Here is a 26,571-nt window from a genome sequence, read left to right as displayed (position 1 = left end):
TCTACCCCCTTCCCTGTAGGGGACTGGACTGGGTAAACAGTTCATACTAGAACACCGATAGTCGCTGCCTTGGAAAATTGACAATAAGATATACATATCTAACCATTGTTTCAGACGTACCATTGCCAAGAGACTTTGCTTAGATGAGAGGAATGGAATAGGGAACCTGAATATGAGATTAGTAACTCCATTAATAAAATAGTTGGAAGGCTGACCTATTAGAGATTAGCTTCACAAACTGACAAGTTATTCCTGTCTTTTATGATGGTACCAGACAGAGTTAAATCTCTTAGCACCAGGGATGATTTTTTTTTTTTTTTTTACTATTTTGTTTTGTTCATTTTGTTTTTCTAAGAGGTAGAAACTGAATTTATATCTAAATTCTTGGTAAGGGAAAATCCTGAATAAGATTTGAGGGCAATGGGTATTAGGAGATGGAAGCTCATCTCAGGCTAAATAGATGGCAAGAAGGAGCAAGTCTGTAGACAGTCAGCAGGAAGCAGCTTCTCACTGTCATTAGCTGATTGTTAATGTTCCCTGTAAAACAAGATCAGGTTCACCTGCTCTGAAGACTCTTCTGGCGGTAAAAGCCAGTGAAGCAGCCCTTCCGGTCCCCCAGTGAGCTTTTCTGACTCAGTAAACATCCCTTAGACCTGTTGAACCTTAACAGCGCTCTCTCCCCTCCTTCCCTCCGTCTTTCCTGATGAACCTGAGGTATGTCTTTCTTTCTTTCCAGTGTATCAAATTCTGGGCCCAGACCAACACAAATGACACTTGTCCCTTTTGTCCAACTCTTAAATGACGGACCTGACTGGGGAGGAAGAAGAGGAGAAACTGATGTGAACAGGAAGCGCGGGTTCAAGATTTCTAAAACTCTATATTTATACAGTGACATATACTCATGCCATGTACATTTTTATTATATAGGTAATGTGTGTATAGAAAGTCTGTATCCAGATGTTCGTAAATGAAAGTATGTATATTATGCAGAAATGGTCTGTCCCCCTCACCTTTCAATTCCTCTGGGGGAAGCAGATTGTAGGTAAGATGGTATTTAATTTGGCCTTGAAATTATGATATTCCTGCCTAGGGCTGTTTTCAGATGCAATATAAAAACCATCTAGGAAGCTGCTCTTGCTCTACGGCCACCCTGCTCTGATTTGGCTCAGCCTCTAGTCCATTTTCTTAAGGCTCATGTGTGCCGATTTGAACCCTGGTGCTCGCCTGCTGTCCAGCCAGATGCCTTGCTTATTGGAAGCCTCCGGAAGCCTCAGTGCTATTCCAGCCCCCCTACTCCAAATGGAGAAAATGAGACTGATTGAGGAAAAAATATATAACCCTGATAGTTTGATTTTTCGTTGAACATTTTACTGTGTTAACACTCATTATTTGTACATAGACATTAGGTTTACAGAATAGTCTGTTTACATCAGCAAAATTCACAGTCCAAGAATAACAACATAACCAGGTCCCGTTTCCCCCATGCCTCCACAAACTTCTGTCCACCCTACTTCCTGGATAGTCATCTCTTTAGAAACTAGCATAGCCCACAGGTCTTTCCTGGGCCAAGCCATCCCTTTCCACCACTGACTTGGCTTCTGATCAAGCTTTCATAGACCAACCTTGTGAAGTCCTCACCGCTTCCCCTTCACTTCTGGTCTTCTAGTCTAGCTATCTCCCCTCCCCTTGAAGGTTAAGGCAGTTGGTTCACAACCAAGTTGTTTGGTGACCTTGGGTGAGTTCCAGGCAGGCACTCGGGTGAGGAGATGTCTGTGCAAAATTCCTTTCAGGATGATCTTGGGATATGGGTTTGAATTTTTGAAGCAAGAAAGCTATGGGGGACATGCTTCCTGTCCTGGGACAAATGGAGACCAAAGTGCTATGAAGAAGGGAGGTTAGATTTCAGGTTTATAAGTCATTTGTTCTGTGGGTAGCTGTCTGGAGCGAGGTCATTTTTCCACCTCTGCTTATTGAGCACTTCCAGTTTCTAGGTTTATACCGAGGAAAGCTGCGTTTCTATTACAGCTTTGAATCCTTCCCTGTCGCTTTATCTTTACTCCTAATGGAAATGGCTTCAGCTCCCTTCTCTTTTGGAATTAAACAAGTAAAAATTAAGCAGTAATAAAAAAAAATTAGCTCCAGGAAAGGATATTATTATATTACCAACAGGTGAATTTTTCCCGTTCTGGGACCTGGAAATGCTTACTCGCACTAGTGGTACATATGAGGGTAGCAAAGATTTTTCCTTTCAGAGCCAAATAATTCTCTCCTCCCTCTTTATGTTACTCTTCCTTGTCTTTCATCCTTGCCTGTCAGCTCATGAACATACTCTTTCTCTTCTCTGGTCTTACTTGTCCCGGTTTATTGACTGGCAACAGTGTAAGGAAATGGATTTCCTGGGATCTCCTTGGCATCTTGTAGGGTGATGGAAATGGCCTGAGTACTCCCCACTGTAGAGGTCAGATGACCCACTTTCTTTGGTTAATGAAATATTAATGACTCTAGTTTGGTAGCCATCATGAACAGGGAATGTGGCAAAATGGAAGACCAGTTCCTTTGTTCTTTTCATTTGGTGGGGGGGGGGGGGGGATTCATTTTTTATCTTGTAATCTTAAGATTTTATCTCCCCTTAACTTTGCAGCAGCCTTTGGGCCACTTGCAGTATTTTTCAGTATCCAATGAAAATATAGAAATTAGAAGTGGGTCTAAAATATATCCTGTTTCTTTTCTACAAATCTTTGACACCAAAGGAGTAAAGAGAAAACAGGAGGGGATGGGGGGCTTAACTGCTTCCTAGTGAAAGCCCCTGGAAACCAGTTGCAGCAGGAAGACAGTGTGGTGGAGGGTGTGCGTGGGGGCCGGGACTCATCGTCGCTCTTTGCTCCTTCTTGTTCAGGATCAATCCGAAAGCAACAGTTAAGTTTTGGCCACCCTTGTTCTCCCTTTTCCCTCTGTCCACTGGCCTGCACTGGTACAAGCTGTGCAGACCCCTGGGGAAGGCCCCTGATGCAGGGAGTGGAGATGGGACAGTCATTTTTCTGGCATAGAATTTAAAAATAGAAATATAGAATACATATTTTTACAAGGAAGAAGCTGTTGTCTAGATTTTTTTTTTACACTTCAGAGTTCACGGTTTCAGGGTAGAAAGGAAGAAACTGTTAAAAGAAAAATAAGTACAAGTTTTCTCTTTCAAAGAAAAAAATAGGACAATGAGACTTACTAAGGAAGGGGTTGAGTTTTATACCCTGCAAAGAGCTGGGGAAAAACCAGTTTTCCCCAACGTGGGTCGAAATTATAAAGTGGAATGTGGCATTTTCATTTCACGGTAGCGGTTCTGGAAGTTTATTTACACAGTAAGTTCCAAGCTGGAAGTGGACAGTCTCCAGTCTTCCTGTCAGTCTCTGTGGTTATGGGGTGTTCCCCGTCAGCCAAAGCAGCACCAGGTGCAGTGGGAATGAAGAGGACTCAGATAAAAAACTGCGACTCAGTATTCTTGTTTTATTGGTTTATGGCTTGTGGGCAGCTGGCCGAGGCCAGGATCTCCAGAGGCCCTCTTTGTATTTCCCTCTCCCTCATCAGGTAATTCTACGCTGTGTGGGTCCCATACTTGGAAGCAGTGTGTTGACCAGAGAGGAATAGGATCCAGTGGAATAGTAAGAAAATTCAGCTCTTCCCATTAACACTGGTATCATAGTCGACTGGCTTAGAACTGATAGGGAGGAAATGAACTTGGTCCCCACTGTCTAGCCCAAGAACCAGCCTGGGTACCCAAGTACTATTAGGAGCGGGGAATAAAGAGCAGGATAGGGGCAAAGGATGGCTTCCATCAAGGGGCTCTTGTGGTGAAGGGAATTAGGAAGCCCGGAGGCTGTCATCCTTTTTCCATGCAGCCTTGATACTGAATGCGATGCTGGTGGAGCCAGAAAGCCCTGTGTTCCTGACATTCTTGGTATAATACTAGTGCCACTGTGGGATGCCTTAGCCAAATAAATGAGGGAGACCTTAGAGACAGGGAGAAGGCAATGAAACTGCTCTGCATTATGTCAAGATCTTACTACCACTTACAGCTGAACAGGAAGAACTCCAGGCAGGGGGTATAGGGCATCAACTCTATCCCTGTTGAATGAATCTTCAAGAGTCTGCTTTTAAGGATTAGATAGGAGAGGTTTCCTATCTATTCTTAGCACCTCAGCTACAAAGCTCTGGAGAAATAGGACTGGGGGAGGGGGTGAACAGGTAGCCAGGAAGACAAAGTGCAGCCCTGTTATATTTGCTCTATTCCAGCTGCTTTCCCATAGGGCACCTGGGGCTTCCAGGGTTGGGGATGTTTCAGTGCTACCAGTCACGTGTACAGTAGAAGGTTCAGGTAGGGACAAGGAATTAATAAGGTAGAAATTCATTTGTTAGACGGAACGTTTTAGTGGGCACTTTTCCTTTAAGAGAGTTAAAAAGAGCTTTTTGGCTAGAGAAGCCCTCCTTCCCATCGCACTTTTGGTCAGGCTGCAACCACAGAAAAGAAGACATTGGGAAGCAACACCCATCTTAGAAGGTGGGATTCTTATCTTGGAGATGCCGTCTAAAACTGGGACTGGCGAGCGGTCATGTTCTGGCCTTGCCTCGCTTTGATCCCAGCTTCCCTGTCTTTGCACTCCCTCTCCTTCTCCTCGTCCAGCCACCCCCATTTGTACAAATTATTTGTACAAATTATTTTTAAATTATTTTTTAATTCAAGAGGCAGTCTTTGCACCAATGTTATAGGCTTGTCTATACAGTCCCTATCTCTAAAGCAAACAGCAAACGGTGCGTCTGTTCCCGCTGACTGTGGCCAGCAGGGAAACAAGATTGGCCCTTTCTCTGCTAGGGTACTGCAGAGACACACACTGGGGTCACCTTACTTCTGGAACTAAGAAAAGAAGAATACTTTGGGTTGGAGAATCTAAAGGGATGGTGGACAAAGGCTCAGGGCTGAAGTTTCAAGCAGCAGAATTTCCCAACTCAAGTTTGAGGTGACCAAGGGTATTCCCGCCATCAGAGCACTTCTTTCTTCCCTCTCCTGGTTCCTACAGGTGCAGTCCCTGCAACCTACCTTGCCAGCTTTTCCTTTTCTGTCAAGGCAGAGGCATTTGTGGGTGGGTGAGGGTCTTGAGGTGCTCTGGCCACAGGTGCCATCTGTGTCTCCTCCTTGTGACCAGAGCGAACCACCAGATGTGGTCCAGGGGGATCTCTCTCTTCTGCCCGTGGGACTCCTCACTTCAGCAGGGAGATGTCATCAGCAAAGTCATCGTGCTGATGGCGCAGGCAGCGGAGGCAGCGCCACTGACACACCATGAGGCAGAGGGGCAGCATGAAGAGGGCGCAGATGGCAGCCATGACATAGGCTATGGTCATGAGGGTCGATTCATCTGTCTGTGGGATGTTGTAGCCACAGTCTTCCATGTCCAGGGTGACAAAAGGACCTTCTACCGCTGCTGTCCTGAACTCATCGTGCACTGGAGAAAGGGCAGATGTGAGTCACAGAGCAGTTTGGATTACACACCCAAAAGAACTTCCCGGGACAGGCCTTGAAACCGGCCCTTGAGGAGGCCGTAGAATCTCCCTCCTGGGAGATATTTAGGAGCAGGACAGAAAGCCGTTGCTAGGTGGAGGCCTGGCTCTCCTCCAGGTCACTGGGGACAACAACCCTTTCCTGTCTACCTGTCCAATAGGACAGGGCCCTAAAAGTCAGTCATTCTAAGTTGACCAAAAAGCCAGCCCTACATATACCTAGTAAACTCACCTGCTCGTGCTGAAATTCAGCTGCAAGACCCTGCCAGTAGCATTCAACCTCGGCATACGGCAGCTGACAGGGTCACGATAGGCCCAGCCTGCCACCCTTGGATCTAGAGCTTCCCAAGGTGCCGAGGCAGCTCTTGCTGTTCTGGGTCTCCAGCAGAGGTTGCCAGTCCAGGCAGGGGTCAGCATGCCAGGCGATACAAAAAAACCACAAGCACCGGGGCTTCCCTGGTGGCGCAGTGGTTGAGAGTCCGCCTGCCGATGCAGGGGACGTGGGTTCATGCCCCGGTCCGGGAAGATCCCACATGCTGCGGAGCGGCTGGGCCCGTGAGCCATGGCCGCTGAGCCTGCGCGTCCGGAGCCTGTGCTCCGCAACGGGAGGGGCCGCAGCAGTGAGAGGCCCGTGAACCGCAAAAAAAAAAAAAAAAAAAAAAAAAAGGCACAAGCACCGACACTAGCTTTTACACAATACGTGGACTCTGGCTTGAGGCAACTGTTACTCCCTCCCAGACTGACAGGGGCCCGGGTACCCTCAGCACTGGACAGGGAGAACGGGGATAGACTGACCCCACACCCTCGTCCCTGGCGCTCTCACCATGGCAAGCACTGACAGCAAAGCCAATTCGTTTCCGGGCCCGATCAAAGACAACGTAGAAGCCCTCCATGATAACGGCTCCCATGACGGTGCCCGTGGATGACTGTGAGATGGCGAACTTGTAACAGTCGTCTTGGGACGTGGCCACATCTTCCACTGGCCGCAGGTATTGCTAAGGATAAGCAACCAAAGAGTGAGAGTATGTCTTCTTGCACCCTTCACCCCATCTCTGCCTTCTTGGTATCGATGCCCTTAGCCTGCCCTTCCCTTTGCCAGCCCTGAGCTCCGAGAGGCTGGTTTTTCCCAGAGCCCTTTACCGCTGGATCCTCATCTATTTTGTCTTCCAAGTTCTAGGAAGCCATGCCTGCTCACTCTTTCTCAATATATCCTTTGTTCTCATCTTGGGATCCCACTGATTCAGGCCAGGGACATACCTGTGGAAGGATGGTGATTCGGAAGGACTGATTGGTGACCTCACCCATTAGGTAGAGTGAGATGACCGGGAAAATGTTCCACGGGGTGGTGCCTGCTTGCCAGCACACCAGCTGCTCCCCGAGCCAGAAACCGTCTGGGAACTTCTCCGTCTGTGTTGATGGGAAAAGGATAAAGATGAGGAAACGGCCTCTTTCACCATCTCGCCTCTCCCATTTTCAGATAACACTTACTGGGCCCTTTACTTGCTTTTCCATGAAATATCCAAACTGGGGAAAGGTCAGCCGAAACCCAAGGATTAGAGGAAGAGAGCAAGAGAGTAAGGCCAGAACTTTGGGCTGGGGGACTGTGTGCTGAGCAAGCTGAGGCCCACAGCAGAGAACCGTTGTTTAAGAGACCTAAGCAGAGGGATCTAAGGGTAGACGTCTTGGCTCTTGTGGAGGAACGTGCCTCTCACAGACTTCCTGTGACACTCTGTCATCTCTTGTACCCCTGTCCTGAGTCCCACTGACCGAGGAGGCTGCCTTGATGGATTTGACAGCAGCTTCAAACACTTTCTTGGGCAAACGAAGGTTGGTGGTGCCACTGTCAACGATGCTCTTGTCATAGTTGTACTAAGAGGGAGAAGAGAGGGTTAGAACATCAAAAGCCTTCTTGATGCCAGGCTTTGGCCAGAATTGGAGGGGTGAGGCTGACTGCTTGGGGTCCTTCCTGGGTTGGCATCCTGGCTTTGCCACTTCTTAGGTGGATCTCCTTGGGCAAGTTACTTAACATCTGTGCCTCAGTTTCCTCATCTGTAAAATGAGGATAATAATAGTACCTACCTCAAAGAGTTATTAAATAAATAAAGAGCATTAAATAAATTAATATATTTGAAGTGCTTAGGATTGTGGCCTGCACATGGGAAGCATTCAGTACATGTTAACTCTTATTATCTTGGGTGGGTAGACATTCTCTAAATCTTGAAAATAAAAATACCTTGTATAATGCTTTTAACTTTTCATAATACGTTTGTATCTGTTCTAAGTTAACATACGTGAAGAATCTAGGTAAGGAACACCCAAATAGTTTAACTGCCATTATTGGGTCTTGCTGTGTGTCAAGCACCGGGATAAACACTTTATTCACTTTCTCTATTTTCACCTTTCTCTATTTTCATCACCGTCTTTGGAAAAGCTGTTTTTACTTCTGTTTTGCAGGTGAGGAAACTGAAACACAAAATAGTAACTTGCCTGAGGACACATAGCTAGAGCAGAGCTAGAAACCCAGGTCTTTCTTACTCCGAAGCCAGACTCTTCTACTACGTGGTGTCACACTGCCTCGCGGACGACTTGCCCAAGGTCATAAAGCAAGGCAGTGACCGGAGTCCAGATATGCTTTTTTCCGTACCAGACCATATGCCATGCAGCCTCTGGGGAAGTGCTAAGCCAGTCCCTAGCCCCAAACCTCAGGTCCCGCCATGTGACCATTAAGCTCCTTGCTGTTCTAGGCTCAGCCCCCAACCCTCCTGCAGGTCCTGCACCTCAACCTCACCCTCCCAGCCTCATAACTCGGGGTCTGGCCTCACGCGATGTTGCCTCCCCCTTGCCTCTCCCTGCCTCCCCCAGGTTTTATTACCTCCTTGCAGTCCATTTTCAGATCCTGTCCATTGATCTCCACCCGCACAATGATCACCTCGTAATACCATTCCCGCCGGATGGGTGTGTACCAGAGGCTGCCCATGTACAGCGAGTGGTCGATACCCCCGATGATCTAGGGAGCAGAAGAGCCAGTACCCGTGTGCCAACACAGAAGGACAACAAGTCACCCAGAGGGCAAGCATAGGATCAGTCATTTCTGGGGTGGTAAGGCGCTCTGCACATCACCTTTCTCATCTTCCTGCTTCTAATCAAACCACGCCGTAAAGCGACTGATACTTTCTTAAATGTGTTAAAGGATGTGTTCAGGGGAAAAGGCTTTCCAGGATTTTTAATTGTTTCAGAACCACACAGCCCTTGATATAAAGTTATTTAAACCTAAACTGGCATAATAAATGTTGAGTGAATGATAATTTGCTTCTGTTGTAAGTTTTATTTTCTCTGCTTGTTGGAGACAGAGTTCACCAGTTGTCCTAAATGAATTAATAAATAGACTTTTAAACTCCTTACATCTGTGCCTTCTCATCATCAGACTGAACAGTCTTGACTTGAGAGGCCTTATTTTCATTTCCTTTGAAATTTTCCTAATCATCTGTCATCGTTTCCAAGTTTACCACAGGAGCCTCAAGTCCTTTCTGGAATAATGCAAGGAAGAAAAGGGTAGAAAAAGAAAAATGGAGGTGGGGAACATGAAGAGGTTTCTCTCGATTCTCAGTAGTGGAGCCCGAGGCTGTGGTGTGGCCTCAGGGCAGGGAGGCAGCAGGTGCTCACGTCTCTGCCCAGTGCCCGGGCCTCCCCTCTCCTAGGGCCTACTCACCATGCTCCCTCCAACTGAGGCCAGCACCTCCGACTGGTTGAGGGGGAAGCCAGCACCACAGAGCTGCAGGGAGAAGAGATTGGGCACGTGGGTCTGCTTTACCAACGAGTCAAAGAATGGCTCCAGGGAGTCGTCAGGCTGTGACAGAGAGAGACAAGGAGTGACTCCTCGCACAGAGGGCCCCAATGGAAAGAGGAGTGGGAGGGCAAGAGCAAAACTTGGGGGATGTTCCTTGGGAAAGACCATCCTGAGGCACTGAGATTTGGTGGAGAGAGGGACAGCAAGACACGCTGGCAATGCAAACAGGAAAGATCTGTAGGATCGTTGATCCCCATCTGCTTAACCTGTTTCAGAGTTACGGGGGCCTCTCTCATTCTTAAAGATCTTAGCGTCAATAGAAAAGATAGCCTGTTCCTCCACCTGTCACCATAGTTCTGCCCTCTGTAGGGATGAAATTCAGACTGCCACCCTATCCACCTGTAAAGTAATTCTTTAAACTGATTTGTTTCCCTCCCTTATTCAGTTCCCTCCCCTTCTCTCCCGTAACTCCGTCCCTGTGTAGCATGCAGTGTGCAACGTTCAGGCAGAGTGTCTAGGGCTAGCCCTTGTTCCTCTCACCCTGGCGATCTCAGCGTAGGCCAGCCCCAGGATGCCCTCCCAGTTGGAGCCATTGATGAAGAACTTGTCTGATTCAGTGATGGCAGCGATGTTGGCACGAACGGTGACGTTGGGGCCGTGGGGGATGCTCACCAGGTCGGTGCCCAGCTCCCCCTCCCACTTGCCCTGGGTGTAGGGCACATACACGCCCTTCCGGAGGTCCCGGTATGTACTGGACCTGTGCAAAGCAGGCAGAGATCTGTTGGGTGCGTAACCACAGCTGGTACATGGAGCCAGCATCTAACCTACTCCCAGACGCCGAATCTCATCTCGGTCATCTACATAAGACAGGATGCTGTCAGGCTGCTCAAGAGAACATCCGTAGCTCCTTCACCGGGAACAGAATAAGTGACCTTGCAGACAGATGTGGGGAGCTGTCTCTGGCGCTCGCTCTCCTGTGTCCATAGCCCGTATTCCTAGATCTGGAGCTCAGGCCCTGGAAGAACAAGTCTAGGCTTTGTGTATTGTGACTGCTGCTGCTGAAGGGACAGCTAGCGGGCATCTCCCACTCCCCGCCCCCTGACCTTATCACGCTCTTAAAGAAAAGGAGCCATTGACTCTTGCTGCCTTGGGACCCAGTGGTACCATCTGAGTGGTAGAGAAAGTACCAAGCGGGTGAGCATGGAACTTCTTCAGCAAATTCTTCCAAGGAAGGAGTTTGCACGGGCACCTCAGCAGGGCGAGCAGGCAAGACGCACCACTCGGATGGAACGTGCTTATCACCATGTGTCACCCCCACCTGTGTGGAATGACGCCTCTGACCAGGGCTGGTGTGTATGATGGGGGCAGTGATGGGACACGGGCAAGGAGCTGGGATGAATTCCCTTTCATGGACCCTGGCCATGCCCCCTTCCCTGACTGCTTGCTTTAGATAGGGAAGTTAAAGGGCAAGGGACCTAAGAAGGCGCCTTTGGCATTTGCCTAGAAGTCCAAGAATGGGGTGTCAGTCTCGACTCACATGTTTTCACACACACATACGCCTCAGACATTAGATGGCCTCTCGCCACTTCCTGCTTTTCTGTTAAAGGGGCTCCCAGATCATCCCTCACTGCCTCTGTTACCTTAAAAACCCACTTCCACCCTCCCTCCCACCTGTTAGCTAAGTCCAGTTGCTGGAACTCCCGGGAGGCAGGGAAGCATTTAGCTTTCAGTCCCTGATATCAGGCCAGGCAGTGGAGCCGTGGAAGGCTCTTCCTTCCCTTCCTTGAACCGTGCAAAGCCACCAAGAGTAGCCCCCAGGCGAGGACACAGCGAAGGGAGCTGTCACTGCAGCCTGCTCAGCCTAGACTTAGGTGGTGGCATCAGAAAACCAGAGCCACTGAGGGGTGTGGGTTGGAGTCCCTGGGCCTCCCAGTTCAGGCAGAGAGAAGGAGACCTCGAGACTGCACTGGGAGCTTTGGGGCTGCTCTCCTTCCTGCTTTCCCTCCCCCAGGAAGCTGCCCTATCTCGGAACTGACGCACTTCCTGGCTGCCCCTCAACTTACCCTTCCCATAGTTTACCTCCTCAACCCTCCAGCCCCTCCACTCTTCTCTTCTGGTCACTGTTGCCTTCTTTTCCCTCCCTCCTGCCCAGCAGGAAGAAAGGCTCTGTGGAGTTGGTCCTTCTCCCTGCAGCCCTCCCCCGACCCTCCTTTGCCCTGGATCCTTGGGAAGAGCCTTCCCCCTTCCTCTCCCCGCACTCACAGCTGCCTCTGGTAGTAGCGGTGCAGGAAAGGGTGGGGGGCGGCCCCAACTGCGAAGTTACTGCTGCCTGTGTCCACCAGGATGTTGAGCTGTCAGAGAAAAGGGAGAGAAAGATGCTAGGACAGGAGGCCTGGACTCACTCCCTTCATTGTCCTGTACCCTCCCCATCCCCCGGCTATGTGGTCTTCCTTTGGAGTGTCCAGGGTGAAGCTTCCAGATGCAGGACTGGACAGGCTGGCCCTGCTAGTACCATGACCACAGTCAGAACATGGGGTCCTGTGACGCCCTCAGCATGGCCTCAGAAACCTTGTGTCTGCTTTTGTCTTCTCTGCAGAATTGGAACATTTTCTGTGTCATCAGCGCCATATAACTGGTGTGTGTGTGTGTGTGTGTGTGTGTGTGTGTGTGTGTGTGTGTGTGTGTGTGTGTGTGTGTGTGTGTGTGTGTGTGTGTGTGGTTTCCATTCCTATTTCTGTCTGCCTGCAGATGCCCTTCCTCACTCTGTACTGGCCCAGTCTGTCTGCAGAGCTTGCCCCTTCGCCTCCTCTCTGGTTCTCCTGGGAAGCACATCACCGGCAGGCAGCCTGGCTCATCCCCCTCCAGCTCAGAGACGAGCTATTCTAGGAGCTGGCACTGACCAGGGGCGCTGTGGGGACCACAATGGCATGTTGAGGCCCACGTGTTTCTGACCCTGGCTGCCAGAATGTGGCTCCCCATGAAGGGCCCCCTTCTGTCTCAGAGGTGACACAGACCTATGAGTCCCACTGTCAGAAATAGTGGGACTATAGCCAGGAGCCCTGTATGAGGTCCTGGTGAAAAGCCATCTCCTCGGGGCCCTGGTTTTGGCTCATTGAAGACGGACAGGTGTTGTCTTGCTGTTCCTTCCGTGCAGCTCCTTCTCCGTCTCTTCTACTTTGTCCTCCTTCCTCCTGAGATGGCCTGACCCCTCCTCAGCCAGTCAGCCGTTTTTTTGATGCCTCCTATATCCTCACAGGCAAAAAGGAAAGGCCCCTGTCCTCAAAAACACAGCAATCTATAAAGTGAATCCTCTCTCTTTTTTTAATGAATTTATTTTTTAAATTTATTTCTGGCTGTGTTGGGTCTTTGTTGCTGTGTGTGGGCTTTCTCTAGCTGCGGCGAGTGGGGGCTACTCTTCATTGCGGTGTGCAGGCTTCTTACTGCGGTGGTTTTTTTTATTGCGGAGCACGGGCTCTAGGTGCAGGAGCTTCAGTAGCTGTGGCTCACGGGCTATTAAGAGTGCAGGCTCAGCAGTTGTGGCGCACGGGCCTAGCTGCTCCGCTGCATGTGAGATCTTCCCGGACCAGGGCTCGAACCCGTGTCCCCTGCATTGGCAGGCGGATTCTTAACCACTGCGCCACCAGGGAAGTCCAAGTGAATCCTCTCTTGCCCACTTGTGTGTCCTTCACCTCAGCTTCTCCTCTGACCTCAGGGCCCTCCATTTCTGCATCACCTCTCCTCAGTGCAGTGAAGTCAGCTGATCTTGGCCTTGCTGCAGGCTCCGACCTTGTCACATAGGGCAGGTCACTGTGTTTCGTCCCCTCTGCCGGATCCTCCGGCTCCTTCCTGCTCTCAGTGGTCCCTGGTAGGTCTGCTGACCGCACCTCCCCCAGCGGCCGCTCAGGCTTCCTGGCCTCCCCATGGCCACTGTCCCCTAGCTCTCTGACCCTGCCTCCTCCCTCCTTCCCAGCCCCCACTCCTGGCCTGCCTCCCATTTCCCTCCCCACCCCTCTGCCCCTACCTCTCCCTGGTGTCCCTCTCCCCGGTCTCTAAGCAGCCACTGGCCCCAGATGCTGTGCTTTCAGAGAATCAATAGAGCTAGAGGCACAGCAGTTCAGATTTCAATCAGCCAGGTTAATGATTAAAAAGGCTTCTTCACCCACCCACTCCCCAGAACCCGCTCTCCCACCTGCCAGGACTCTGGTCTCCGCGCCACGGCTGGCCTCAGGCTTACAGGCGCCCCTGCTATCACTGGACCCCAAAGAAAGAGGGTCTCCTCCACAGCGCTGGCGCCGGTGGTGGTAGGGGGGACCGCCGGGAGTGAGTGTACCTGGCCGGCTCTAGGAGAATCCAACCACCTTTGACACTGGAATGGAGCTCTATCTGGGGGCTCGGCTCGGCTGGTCCAGGCCCCCTCCTCCCCACTCCTCTCTGTCCTGTACGGGAGGAGCCCTCTCTGCAGGCCACTCGCCCCCCCAGCCCGGGGGCCCATCATCCCTGGTGCCCTTCCAGTTCCAGCCTTTCTCCTCACCTGAGGAAGTTCTCCCCACTCCGCCCCCAAGGGGGTCAAGCCCGGGGAGGAATGACCCCTCCCCTCCCATTGCTCTCTCTTTAAACCCCCAGACCCAATACCAGGACTTCAAGCCACCACTGCTCTCTCTGCTGCCCCCTCTCCACCCTCCACGCACACAGAAAAGGGAAACCAAAATAAACAGTTGCCTCTTCCTCCTGAGCAAATGTCCTTCTGTCTGTTTGCCCTTTGCACTGTGATCCTGCTTCCGAGAGAAGTGATTTTGGTCCTGTCCTTCCAACATTTCTATCATGAGCCCCCCGGGCAGCCTGAAGGAGGAGGGTTTGCGTGCGCCCAACCTTAGCAGACGCCCTCCCCTCTAATTTCACCCAGCAGGGGGCCGTCAGATGACCCCTCCCCCCATCTCCCACAAGATCATTCCCACATGCCCCGTCCATCCTGCCTTTCCACAATCCCTCCTCCTGCCTAAGGAGGATCCACCCCTCATGCCACGCCCCCCCACCCCCAAATCTGGATTCTTCCTGTTGGCATTTACAAATGCTTGTCTCTTCATTTAAAAAAAAAAAAAAATCTTTAATCTCACATCCGCCTCCAGCTACCCTCTCTCTCCTCTCCCTTCACAACCAAAGTTCTCGGCCAAGCTGTCTTCATTTCTTCACCTCCTACTCATTCCTCAACCCATTCTCAAACTGAGTTTCGCCTCTATCCCTCCCTCCACTATAAAACAGCCCTTACTACAGTTACCAATGATTTTGTGTCACCAAATACAAAAGACGGTTTTCAAATCAATCCACATCTTGCTTGACCTCTCTGGAGCATTCAACGCTGCCGACCCCTCCCTCCTTGAAACACTCTTCCCTGTCACCCTATCCCGTGCTTTCCTCCTGCCTCTCTGATAGGATCTTCTGTCTACTTTGCAGGCTCACTTCTCAAGGCCTGGGCATTGGTCCTCTTCCCCTCCTGCTCTACTCTGTCCTTAGGCCATCTCATCCATGGCAGCGGCTACAATTACCACCTATGTCCTTATACCTCCTGAGCTTTCAGCTCTAGCCCCTTCCTCCCCTTCGAACTGCCTCAAAGACACCTCGAATTCAGGATGTCCATGGCTGACCTTACCTGGTCCTGCCCATCTGTTTTTTCTTCACAGTTTCCTACATTAGTCACCATCCATCTGTTCCATAAGTCAGCAACTTCAGAGACATCCAAACACCTTCCTCTTCTTCACATCTCCATCCAAGGCATCAACGAGTCCTGTCCAATTAACCTTCTTGAAAGTCTCCGAATGTATTCATTTCTTGCCACCTCCTTTGCCACTCCTGGCCAAGCTATCATCATCTCATCCTGGAATACCACAATAGCTTTTCAACTGATCTTGGTACATCCACTGTTGACCTCTCCAACCTGTTTCTGCACTGTGGCTAGAATGATCTTTTCAAAGCGCAGATGTGACCACGTTACCCTCCCGTGTCAATGGCTTTCCTTTGCTATTATAATAAAGACTTAAAGCTTTAACATTTCCTATAGGGCCCTTCATGGTCCAGCCCTGCCTACATAGCCAGCCTAGCTTGTCCCATACTCCCCCAAGCCCTCTGCCCACCAGCCACACTGGGCTCATTTCAGGTCCTCCAATCAGCCATGGTCCCTCCCGCAAATGCTGTTGGTCATTCACTCTGCCTGGATTATCCTCCTTTCCACTTGCAGTTCTGTCTACTCATCTCCTATCATCCTTCAGTCTGAGCTCAAAAGGGACTTCCTAGGGACCTCCCTGGTAGCGCAGTGGTTAAGAATCCACCTGGTAACGCAGGGGACACGGATTCGATCCCTGGTCCGAGAAGATCCCACATGACGTGGAGCAACTAAGCCTGTGCACCACAACTGCTGAATCTGCGCTCTAGAGCTCACGAGCCACAACTACTGAGCCCGCGTGCCATAACTACTGAAGCCTGCACACCTAGAGCCCATGCTCCACAGCAAGAGAAGCCACTGCAATGAGAAGCCCGCGCACCGCAACGAAGAGTAGCCCCCGCTCGCTGCAACCAGAGAAAGCCCGCGTGCAGCAAGAGAAGCTGCATGCATCAATGAAGACCCAAAGCAGCCAAAAAAAAAAAAGGGACTTCCTAAGGGAGAAAGACCAGGTCATATTCTCTGATTAAAATGCTTCTGTAGGACTTGCCACTATAATGTCATACTGAATCTCATCTCCCCTTGTATCTAATTTTTTAAAAAATCCCCATTGTCTCCCTACTGGGTATCACAGTGGCTGGCAATAAGTATTTCTTGAATTAATGAATGCTTAAAGGAAAAAGGAGAAAGAGCTAATCTACCCTATTTTCGGGGTGAGGGAGGGATCTCTCAGTGGCCCCCAAACTATGGGTGTTTTTAGGTTATAGGTGTGGCTCTAGCTCAGACCTGCCTTCCTCTCACCAGGCCCCCTGGTTTGATACAGGCAGCCCAGAGTCCTGGAGCCATCTTACTTCTTCCCTACCCCTTGGGGCCAGGCCAACTCAGAAGTCCCTGTAGAGCTTGCCTTTAGATGCCCAGAGGACCGCAGCATGGAGTCAGGGCTAGGTCAGTGCCAATCACTTAACAAACAAATATGCCCCTGGGGGCCTCTGAGGGATTGCAGCTTCATGGGAAGTGCTAACAAGCCCCACAGGGAAAGGCACACTTGCCCATTCCATCCTGCAGGCAAGGCTCCCCTGGAGGAGTCTGCAGCAATAGATCTTGGGCAATGAGACAGATGTGGAGCTGCTGAGTCCAGGGTAAGCTCTTTGTTCACAAATCCCACCTGTCTTGGCCCCAGCTCTCACTAGCAGATGGGAGTTACTTAGATTCTTCTGGGTGAAAAGAGCCTTCAGGAGTCATCTGTCCATTGGCCTGGAGATATGGGAGCTTGTTCCAGTTCCGAAAGATCTCTAGTTATTAAGATCCACAACCTTTCTTGGCAGCCTGTGCTAGGGTCTTACCACTTTCACACACCTCTGGGAAAGGGCTTTTTTTTTTTTTTCTGCCGTGCGTCACCATGTGGCATGTGGGATCTTAGTTCCTCGACCAGGGATCGAACCTGTGCCCCTACATTGGAAGCTCGGAGCCTTAACTGCTGGACCGCTGGGAAGTCCCTGGGAGGGGGCTTTAATTCCTCCTGCTAAAGGAAAGTCTGTTATCTTCTGTGTGGGCCTCAGAGTTTACGGGGGAAGGGCCCTTATATTCTCGTAGTATAAGCCTTTCAGCTGACGCTGAGATGTAGGAGCATTTCTTCCATTTCACAGAGGAGGAAACTGAGACCAAGGGTAAATAAGAACGTAACCCCTCTTACACATAAGCCACAAAGCTAGGACAAGAGCCCCTTGCTCTGACCAAGCCCCAAGTCTTCTCTTTCATCTCCTTGACCTTCCCGTCTCTCTCATTCTCTCTCACTGGGAAAGGAAATACATGGTAGATTGTTACACTAATGAATCAGACGCCCTGTATCCATGCCCTGGTGTGATCCCCTCTGACACTGACGCTGGGCTTGGCCATGTGACTTGCTTTGACCAATGGGACATCAGCAAAGGAGGAAAGCAGAGGCTTGTCAAGTGCTCTGTGCACTGGGCAGACTGGCCTCTTGGAATGCGGCCCTGAGCCTGTACGTGAGGGGGCTCAGTCTTGCCTCCTTGAGGATGAAAGACTTCACAGAGAAAGAGGTCCAGCAGGCCCGGCGTAGTCCGGCCCCCAGCTGACCCACCAGCTGAATGCAGCCACACGAGGAGCCCAGGTGAGATGTGTAGGATCACAGCCAGCCCACAGAATCCTGAGAGGCAACAGCTCTCGTCTTAGTTTGTTACACTGCATCAGATAACTGCTACAAAACTACCTGAATTAAATCCTGAGATCCTTGACTTTGGGGCACCTACCCACCCATCGGTCAACTCCAAATACCATCTCTTATCACTTTTCCCCTCTCTCACCATCAAGTTTCTCAGGAGCACAATGATCTGTCACCTCTGCATATGCCGTTTCCTTTTCTTGAAATGTTCTCTCCCCGTTCCATCTAACTTCTGTTCAATTTTCAAGTCGTGGTTTAAACATTCTTTCTCCAAAGGTCCTGCCCTGATGCCCCCGCCCAGATTAGGTTCCTCCTCTCGTAGGTCCTCAAGAACAACTGTGCTTCTTTGCCTACCCTTTCATCCAACTTGAAACCATTTATCCAATGTCTGTCTGTCCTACACACTATGAGTTCCACAGGGAAGGGAGCACATTTCTGTGCTTATTATCTAATTCTTACCTAGCTCTCAGTAGGTGCTCTGTAACAGTAGGTGCTCTGTAACAATTGTTTTTAACTGTAATTGCCTCATTTGCTGCAGGTCTGTGTGACTCTAGAGTCTTGCCATTAGTTCTCAGCCCCAGGGTCCTTGCAGGGGTGATTTTCAATCCGGTACTGTGTATGGTGATGATGGCAATGGATGCCCACTGTACCCACGAAACTGAGTAGCCACCCAGGTTCTTAGAGCAGTCCGAGTGATTTCAGGACTCGCTGCTCCCGGAGTCCTCTGAGTTAGCTTCATCTGCTTCCCTAAGTGAACACTCCCAGACCTGAGCTTGCCCGAGGCTGAGAGATGGGGGCAAGGAAGGACATGAGGAACCTCAAGTCAGCAGCTGGTCCTGGCTGAGAGCCAGCGCAGCACACAGCTCCTGCCTCGAACTGAGTCCGGCAACTGGGTCCCATCCAGGCTCCTCCCACCTTGACCAAATCAGCTGACCCAATGGAAATGGACTCCTTTCTCAGACATATCCTCTGCTTCCACTTCGCTCTCCAGGCTGAAGCTGGCAATCAATACCTGGGAGCAAGCAGGCTCCCTGGTGCCACTCACCCCATCTTGGGCTGTTTTTTAAAAGGAATCCCAAGGTGGCTGGGTCATCCCAAACCTTATCTAGGGCAGCCTTCCCCCTTTAGACAGGATGCTCCATTTCCCCCGGGCTCAAACCCAGCTCAACTAATATCTATCAGTGCTTCCTATTCAAATGAGATGATGATGCGAATGGTCAAAAAACTTACCTGTCTGTTCTTAAAGAAAAGATCTAAGACAATGGCTTTCAAACTTATTTTTCAAGCAGCAGAACCCTTTTGCAATCTCATTCAGGATCCCAGTGTACCAAAGAGAAAAAGCAGAGATGCTCTGCTTTAGGGAGAGCTTTTCTTCCTTTGTCTCCATCCCCTCCCTGTGGTGGCTCTCAAGGCGTCTCTTCAGCACCTTCAGCCTCCACGGAACCCATCTGGGAAATCCTGCTTGGAGGGTAGCACAGCCACTGCCACCTGCTTTTCATTGTCAGACAGTTCCTGTTGTCTAACCTTGTCCCATCCACAGGTTATAGGGGCTGTAATAGTCTCTGAGTCTGTCCTCAGGTGAGAATGAAGCTGATCTCTGGCCTAAGCCCACTTTCCTCCATGGCACCCGGTTGTGCTCAGCACATAGGTCTGTTTGCCTGAGCCATTGGGAGATGCCAGGGTTCATGCCTTGTGCTATTTGGTGAAAACTCCACAGGCGCTGGAGTCGAACAATTGGTGGGGTTCACCAAACCTGAGAGGCCAACCAAGGAGACATCCAGCCTGTACATAGTGGGGTTACACTGGCCAGGAGACAGGGTAGCCACTGGGCCCATCCTGCCAGGGGAAGCTCGGGGCAGCTCTAGGACCAGGAAAATGGTGTTTCCTTTCCAGAACTCCCCACTGCCCAGGCCCCCCAAGCGAGATGGCTCCCAGCAGACAGAGAAGTTAGTTGGCAGGTAGGAGGGCTTCCCTGAGAGATGTTTCTCTTCCTGGATTTTCAACCAAAATTTCTGCTTAGCTCTTTACTGGAGATACCCAAGAAGGGCCCTTGACCATCTACCTTAGTGAGGGGGCACGGTCTTTCTCAATGCCTCTCCCACTCCCAGCTGAATTCTTTCTTTCCAGACCTGGGGAGGAAGAGCAGGAGATAGGTGTGAAAGGACCGCCTAAGAGTCCCAGCAGAGGCCTACGTGCAACTGAAGCCCAACCCCAGTCTCTAGGTTGCCTCCCAGTGCCTGAGGCCAAAACTGTCTTGACGGGGGCTGGGCTTCAGGGTCATCTAACTTGGAGGGTGATTCTTTGAGTTCAAAGGTTTTCGACCTTTTAAGTACCAGAACTCACTCACTCACTCAATCAAACAAACCTGGAATTCCACTGTATAAATACAACAAAAGCTGACCTATTCTGGGAGATTTGGGGGCAGGTGGGACAGGGGAGGGCTTGGTGAGGGGAAAGGTGGAAGGTACAGTCTTGCCTCTTACCTTTCTCTTAACCTCTCCCTCACCCTTGAGGTCCCTTTACAGAACCCCACAGATCTCAGTTTGAAAACCATTCTAGGGAGGGGGTCAGGAAAACCACTTGGCATCTTCATGGGTTTTGAGATCCGGAATCCTCACAGTTTTCTACTTCTCTGATCATTTTCTTTTGCTCCCTTGATCCCTCATCTACATCCGATATTCTTTCCCTAATCGTTTTCCTCTTCTCTCTCCATTCTCTCAAACAAGTTCATTTGCTAACTTGGCTTCCACAAGCACCTCTCTACAGGTGACCCCTGAGTCTACCTGTCCAGTCCCAACTTGTCTCTTGGCTTCCAGTTCCCCATTCTCAGCTGGTTGCTGGATACATCCACAAGAATTGTCCACTGGCATCTCGAACTCAACCAACATGTCCCAGACTATGGAATGCTGGAAAGAACCAAGTATCTGGACTTGGAATCCAAAGACCAGGATTTGAACCCTAGCTCTCTTCTTCCCTAGCTGTGTAATTTTGGGCAAACCACTTAATCCCTCTGAGACTCAGTTTCCTCCTGCCCAAAACAGACATGCTAATACCTTGCCCTTTTTAATTAAAGCAGAGTAATAAACATGGAAGTTTGGTAAACTATATTGTGCTTTAAAAGCTTGCTCCTTTTGCTGTGTATCCTGTTGCAAACACAGTCAGAGAAGTTCAAAGGAGGGAGACTTCTTCTCTTCTCTCTCCCCCATCAGGGACAGGGAACACCTGGTTGACCTGACAGGTGAATGCTGGCTCTCTGAAGACTTCTCCTCTTTTATATCTTCTTTCAGGCCCGTGTGTCCTAATTGAAATCCTTGTCTCGGACTCTAGAACATCCAAGTTATCCTGCACCCTGGAGTAGTTTTCCTAAAACCAAAATTCACTAGACCACTTCTCTGCTGCCCCCAGAATGAAACCCAACGCCCACTCAGCCTCACAGCATCCCTATCACAGCTTCCAGCTTCTTCGCATAGTTCACGTCTCTCTTTACGAAGTTTTTTCTCCCCGCTCTCCAAATAGCAAAGCTTTCTCATCTTTCTAGGCCATATTCAAATGCTACCTTTTCTAGCAAGCCTTTCCTAACACTCTGTCAGAAGTAGCTGCTTTCTTTATACTTCCAAGACTCACTGTTCTTCTATTTGTACCAAATGTACTTGGTCTTGTGTGACATTTAGGCGTTTACATGTCTGTGTCTCACACCAACTCGTGAGCACTCCAAGGGCTGAGACTATGACGTATTCTTCTCTTTTGTAAGTAGGTACTCAATAAATATTTGTTAAACTGAAAATTGACCATCACCAGATTTCAATCCTAACAATTAAATGATTGGCCTGCGTTTGGATGGCGATGCTTGTACTGTTATAATGAGATGATATCCTTTCATTTAAGCAAAGAGAATGAAAATGCTTTCTCCAAGATCTCCAGTTCTGTACTTACAGTAGCCCATCAAGAGTTCTATTTAAAGGTCTTACTCTTTATTTATTCATTTGCTCAACACTTTTTAGGTGCCTGTTCTGAGCCTGGCGCTGTCATAGATACTAGCCAAAGAGAAATAAAACACTACAAAAATTCATTAATTAAAAAAGACATTGTCCTCAAGAGCTTGGTGTTTTACGAGGGAAACAAACACAAAAACAGTGACACGTGCTCCTAAGTGTAGTAAGGAAGACGTGAGTTGGTGTCAGGAGAATGGAAGCGGGATCTCTGATAAACTCTCTCTTCTTCTCAAATAGGTGGTATGGAAGAGTAGGGAGGTCAAGGGTGAGACACGGTCTCAGCTTACTGACCTGCCAATTACTTAATCTTTCAGTCCCCATTTCTTCTGCTAGAAGCTGCATATGGTAAGACCTTTTTATATACTGCAGGAATTACTGTAAAGAACAAAATAGTCTATGTAGAATATATTTTAAACTTTTATAGGACTTCCCTGGTGGCGCAGTGGTTACAAATCCACCTGCCAATGCAGGGGACGTGGGTTCGAGCCCTGGTCCGGGAAGATCCCACATGCCGTGGAGCAACTAAGCCCGTGCACCACAACTACTGAGCCTGCGCTCTAGAGCCCGCGAGCCATAACTACTGAAGCCTGGGCACCTAGAGCCCGTGCTCTGCAACAAGAGAAGCCACCGCAATGAGAAGCCCGCGCACCACAAAGAAGAGTAGCCCCTGCTCGCCGCAACTAGAGAAAAGCCCGCGTGCAGCAGCAAAGACCCAACTCAGCCAAAAATAAGTAAATTAATTTAAAAAAGCTTTCATAAACTGTAACCATAAATACAAGGATATATTTGTACACCCATAGTCCTAAACCATCCCCTCCTGCCAACTTTCTCACAAATGGTCTTGTCACGTTCTAATTCATCCCAGATCGGAATCTTGAAATCACCTTTGACACCTTCCTCCTCACCCTTCACACCAATGTCACCGAGCCTTGCATCCCAGTCTTCCCTCCTTTTTCCACCTGATCACAGCCTCACTCTGTCCTTGTCATAGCGCTCCACACTTGGACCTTTGTGACAGAGCCTCCTGCTGCCTGCATCTCTCAGTTCCATTCTTTCTAAAATTCAGATGCCTCTTCCTAAAAGATTGCTTTCTTCGTCATTCCCCTGCACAAATAAATTCAATTTCCCCCTTATTTCTGCAGAGACCAAAGTCCAAACCTTATGGCTTGACATTTAAGGCTTTTGGCCACTTGGTTCTATCTTATTTACCCAAACCTGTAACATTAGCTGGCCTGGGTTTCTCACCGTCTCCTGAATGAACATGCATAAGCCCAAACACACATAACGCATTCTCTTCATTCACTGTGTCCTCGCTTGGTCTCAGGGGATAGGGTGGGAAGGAGTGGACACACAAATGAAGTTGCGATCCCAGTTCGGGAGGACTTTTCTGTGCTGGCAATGGTCTCGACCCTCCTATCCATCCTTCGACCATGCTCATAGCACATCTTCACGAGGCCTTGCCTGATTTTACCTCCTCCAGAGCACCTATAGGGACTTCCCTGGTGGTCCAGTGGTTAGGAGTCCGCACTTCTGCTGCAGGGGGTTCCGGTTCGATGCCTGTTTGGGGAACTAAAATGCTGCATGCCGTGCAGCCAAAAAAATAAATAAATAAAAATAAACTGAAGAAAAGAACGCCTCCCTTAAAAGAATATAGATGGAAAAAATTTAAAAAAAAAGAACACCCGTAGCACTCACTCATGGTACTGCTATAAATCAATGCTTTTCAAACTTGAGACACAGCCCCTGAGGTTCTGACCTAGTAGGTGTGGGGAGGGGCCAGAGAATTTACATTTCTAACTGGCTCTGATGACAAGGGTCTGGGGTCCTCACTTTGAGTACAACTGCTGCAGATTACTTTGTACAAGCACTTATACTTTCACTTCCACACTAAGCTCTTGAGGTAGAAAATGTATTTTCTGTCTCTTTGTGGATCAGTCTCCCCAAACCAGCAATGAATTGCCTGGCATATAGAAAGTGCTCCCCAAGTTTCACTGTTGCTCGTTTACAGTACTGTGCCTTTCACATTCTCATTTGGTGCTTATAACAACCCCACTGGGTCGGGAGAAAGGGCATCCTTCTCGCAGACTGCGGGGGGCAGAATCAAGTCACCACAGAGCACAGACTGGCTGGCGTTGGCTCAGGTATGGAGCCGTAAGCCAACTCATAGGGTGGCTCTAACTGGGGTCTCCCTGCCACTGGCTTCCTGGACTGGTGCTGAACTTGGAGCCCACTTTTCCCTTCTCCTAGGAAGGAGTGGGAAGGAACTGACATTTATTGGGCAATTACTCTCTGCCAGTTTCTGGGCTGGGGGATGTACATATTATCTCAGGGGCCCAGGGAAGTACAGTAATGGGATCCCCCATTTACATGTTTTACGTGTAAAACATGGAGGCTCAGAACACCCAGGTTTTTATGCTTCTTTGCAGAGCACAGAAGAGGCGGGAGGGGCCAGACAAGTAGGAGAAAGTGATTTCACATTTACTGGAGGACAAGTGTGTGTCCAGGTGCATTGTTCTAGGTGCTTTCACCTGCCTAGTCTCCTTAATCCTCACAATCACCTTCCAAAGGAGATCTCATTTCACCCATTTTTAAAGACACGGCAACAGCCTCAGAGAGGTTATATAATTTTCCCAAGGACACACAGCTGGGAAAAGGGAAAGCTGTGGGTTGTGGAGCAGGAATTCCTGGTCTCTCTGACCCCAAAGCCCTTGTTGGTCCCAGAGCCCCGTTCTGTGTCCATGTCACAGGGTCTCTGCACAATTTGCATGGTGCATCAGTAGCAGAAACGGGACTAGGAACCAGGTCCACACAGCCTCCTTCTCCCTGACAACAGCTGGCATCCTGTTGGCTCAGGCTGCTAGAGGCCTGGATTCAGGCTCTGTCCTTACACCGATTCAAGACTGTTTACAGCACATAGGCAAGAGGAGGGGTAAGTGGGGAAGACCAGAGCCTTGGATCAGCTGAGAGGTGGGAGGTAGGCCTGGGTGGCATGGACCTCGGAAGGCTTGCTTCCATCAGGTAATTGGGAAACGGAGGCTTGTTTTCCCCCTAGATCTGGTGTGAGAGCTGTTTAGAAGTCCAGGAAGTGTGGTGGTTCCCTCTGCCCATAGACACCATAGACACACTCCCACCTTCACAGACCCTCCCAAGGACAAGCCTCCCAGACACAGATCAGGGGGAGGGGGGTGGCTCAGAGATGTGCGGGCTCAGATTCAAGGTGACACTCACCAGCACACACAGAGCCATCCTGCCACCCGTGCCCGGGCTCAACCACAGAGGAGGCAAATGCTCACAGAGGGCAGCCACGGCACCCCGCGGAGGGCTGCTCATGGCACACTCCTACCCGGCCAGAGGTACAGAGGGTGAAACCTCCAACCAGCCACCTTGAGTGTACCTTGGAGGATTGTCAGGAAGGATGGGGGGAGCTGGCAGGCAGTGTTTTCTCCGTCGCTGCCATCCCCCACCCCTGAGCACCTATCAGCTCGTGGAGGGAGTCTCATGCTTAGAAGGGGGCTCTGGCTCCTCTGCTCTATGCAGTGTGTGATCTGTCCTTTCCCCAGACTCAGTTCAGTTCCCTCTGGCCAGGACTTGGGAGGCATCAGGTAGGGGAGGGACTGGAGTGCAGGATGCAAAGCTGGGGAGGAAGTAGGGGCAGGGGAAGGCAAGAGTCAGCCCGGGGCTTCTGGAGGTCACAAGGAACTCGGAAACCTTGCTTCGCTGTCCTGTGGCAGCACAGACACGGGGAGAAAAGGGCCGGTCCAACTCATGCCAGGATTCCTTGGTCCTCAAGATGCTGGGAACCAATGGTCAGAACCCCAGATGCCAAGATTGGGTGACCAAGATCCAGAGCAGTGGGGTTGGGAGACTCAAGCTCGGTCTGGGCTGACACCTGTTCACAGCACCCCTGTGGTTTGGACTCTTCTCCAGGTCAGGCTCCCCCCACTGACAAGTTTCTCTTGCCCCAAATCCTTCCTGAGCCATGTGTGTGTGTAAGACAGAGAGGGGAGGGCAGACAGAAGCCTGTGAGGGGAAGGGAAGTGGGAAGGGGGGCTTTGGGGCTGACTGCTGCCAGTATGATCCCAGAGGACAGGTTTGGGAGAGGGTCCCTCCAGCCCGCACCGTGCAGCCCATTTTAACAGGAGCCGGCATGCTGCACCCCCAGCCTGTCTCCCCTCGGCTCGTGCAGGAGGGAGGGTAGGGCTGGCCCGGCAAGCTTACCGTCTGTGGGGGGCTGCCCACGGTCATCTCCACGTAGTAGCCCTGACCGGACTTGCCCCTCAGGTTGTCCACCATCTCCACAAAGCTGCCCCTCCGGCTGGGCTCCTCGTCGGTCTCCCGGGGCAGCCGCAGCCCCAGGGGGGCGCCCCCCAGCCCGCTTCGCAGGGGCAGCCGGATGCCAGGCTGGGAGCCGTGGGCAGGCAGCACCCCAGAGCCCATCCACAGCAGGAGCCAGGGCAGCGCTTGGGCCATGGTGGGCCCTGGCCTTGGGGCGCTCTGGGCTCACTCCAGCCTGCGACCGTCCCTGTGGCCTGACCCCAACTCTGGGTGCTGGAGGTGGCTTCTCAGGAGAGTGAACGGTGAGACATCAGGGCTCCAGCGCCTGCAGGCCCCTCGGCCAGCCCTGGCTCCAGGCTGTGGGGAGCGGGCAGGAGAGATCCACAGAGAGACAGGAGGGGAGAAGACGGATCCGGAGCCTGGCTACATCTGGCCAGCGGTCCAACCTCAACAGAGGTCCGGGAGAGGCCGGCTCGGGCCCCCCGGGGGGCTGGGCGGGGCGGGCATGGCAGGTCGGAGGCTGCTTTCCTGGTCCTCCCGGCGGGGCGGCAGCAGGGGAAGGGTCAGGGGCTCCGGGCTCCTACAGCTGCGTTTGCAGCTCAGGCCACCATAATCCCGCTCCCAGCTCCCAGGCAGC

At 50.7% G+C, this 26,571-nt stretch overlaps 2 protein-coding genes across 3 annotated transcripts in view; one reads left to right on the top strand and one right to left on the bottom strand.

Moving 5' to 3' along the window:
• The window catches only part of RNF214 (ring finger protein 214), a 49,880-nt gene extending 48,707 nt beyond the window's left edge, over positions 1 to 1,173 (top strand). The window contains exon 15 of one of the 2 annotated variants that reach the window (XM_082845531.1): positions 737 to 1,173. In XM_082845531.1, coding sequence (XP_082701657.1) covers positions 737 to 802 — 66 coding nt within the window. In that variant the 3' untranslated portion in view covers positions 803 to 1,173. The remainder of the gene's footprint in view (positions 1 to 736) is intronic. The other variant, XM_082845532.1, reaches the window with a different exon arrangement.
• Positions 1,174 to 2,670: 1,497 nt separating this feature from the next.
• On the bottom strand, positions 2,671 to 26,571 carry BACE1 (beta-secretase 1). Its single transcript, XM_082845535.1, has 9 exons — positions 25,878 to 26,571; positions 11,594 to 11,682; positions 9,872 to 10,088; positions 9,254 to 9,391; positions 8,417 to 8,551; positions 7,312 to 7,413; positions 6,802 to 6,951; positions 6,368 to 6,539; positions 2,671 to 5,489 (listed from the first exon to the last, which is right to left on the bottom strand). The coding sequence occupies exons 1-9, from the start codon at positions 26,127 to 26,129 to the stop codon at positions 5,248 to 5,250; spliced, it is 1,497 nt and encodes a 498-aa protein (XP_082701661.1). The 5' UTR covers positions 26,130 to 26,571; the 3' UTR covers positions 2,671 to 5,247.

Source organism: Leucopleurus acutus (assembly GCF_964270905.1).
Source record: "Leucopleurus acutus genome assembly, chromosome: 8".
In the NCBI taxonomy this organism is placed as follows: Eukaryota; Metazoa; Chordata; class Mammalia; order Artiodactyla; family Delphinidae; genus Leucopleurus; species Leucopleurus acutus.
The sequence above is the reverse complement of the archived record's forward strand: the minus strand, read 5'-3'. Positions and strand labels throughout refer to the sequence as shown.

Excerpts from the sequence above, each read along its gene's own strand:
- BACE1 (XM_082845535.1), bottom strand. The coding sequence starts at position 26,129 with ATGGCCCAAGCGCTGCCCTGGCTCCTGCTGTGGATGGGCTCTGGGGTG. Across the intron at positions 6,952-7,311 it reads CCATCAAGGCAGCCTCCTCG|ACGGAGAAGTTCCCAGACGG; the intron begins GTCAGTGGGACT and ends CCATCAACACAG. Across the intron at positions 6,540-6,801 it reads GAATCACCATCCTTCCACAG|CAATACCTGCGGCCAGTGGA; the intron begins GTATGTCCCTGG and ends GCTTATCCTTAG.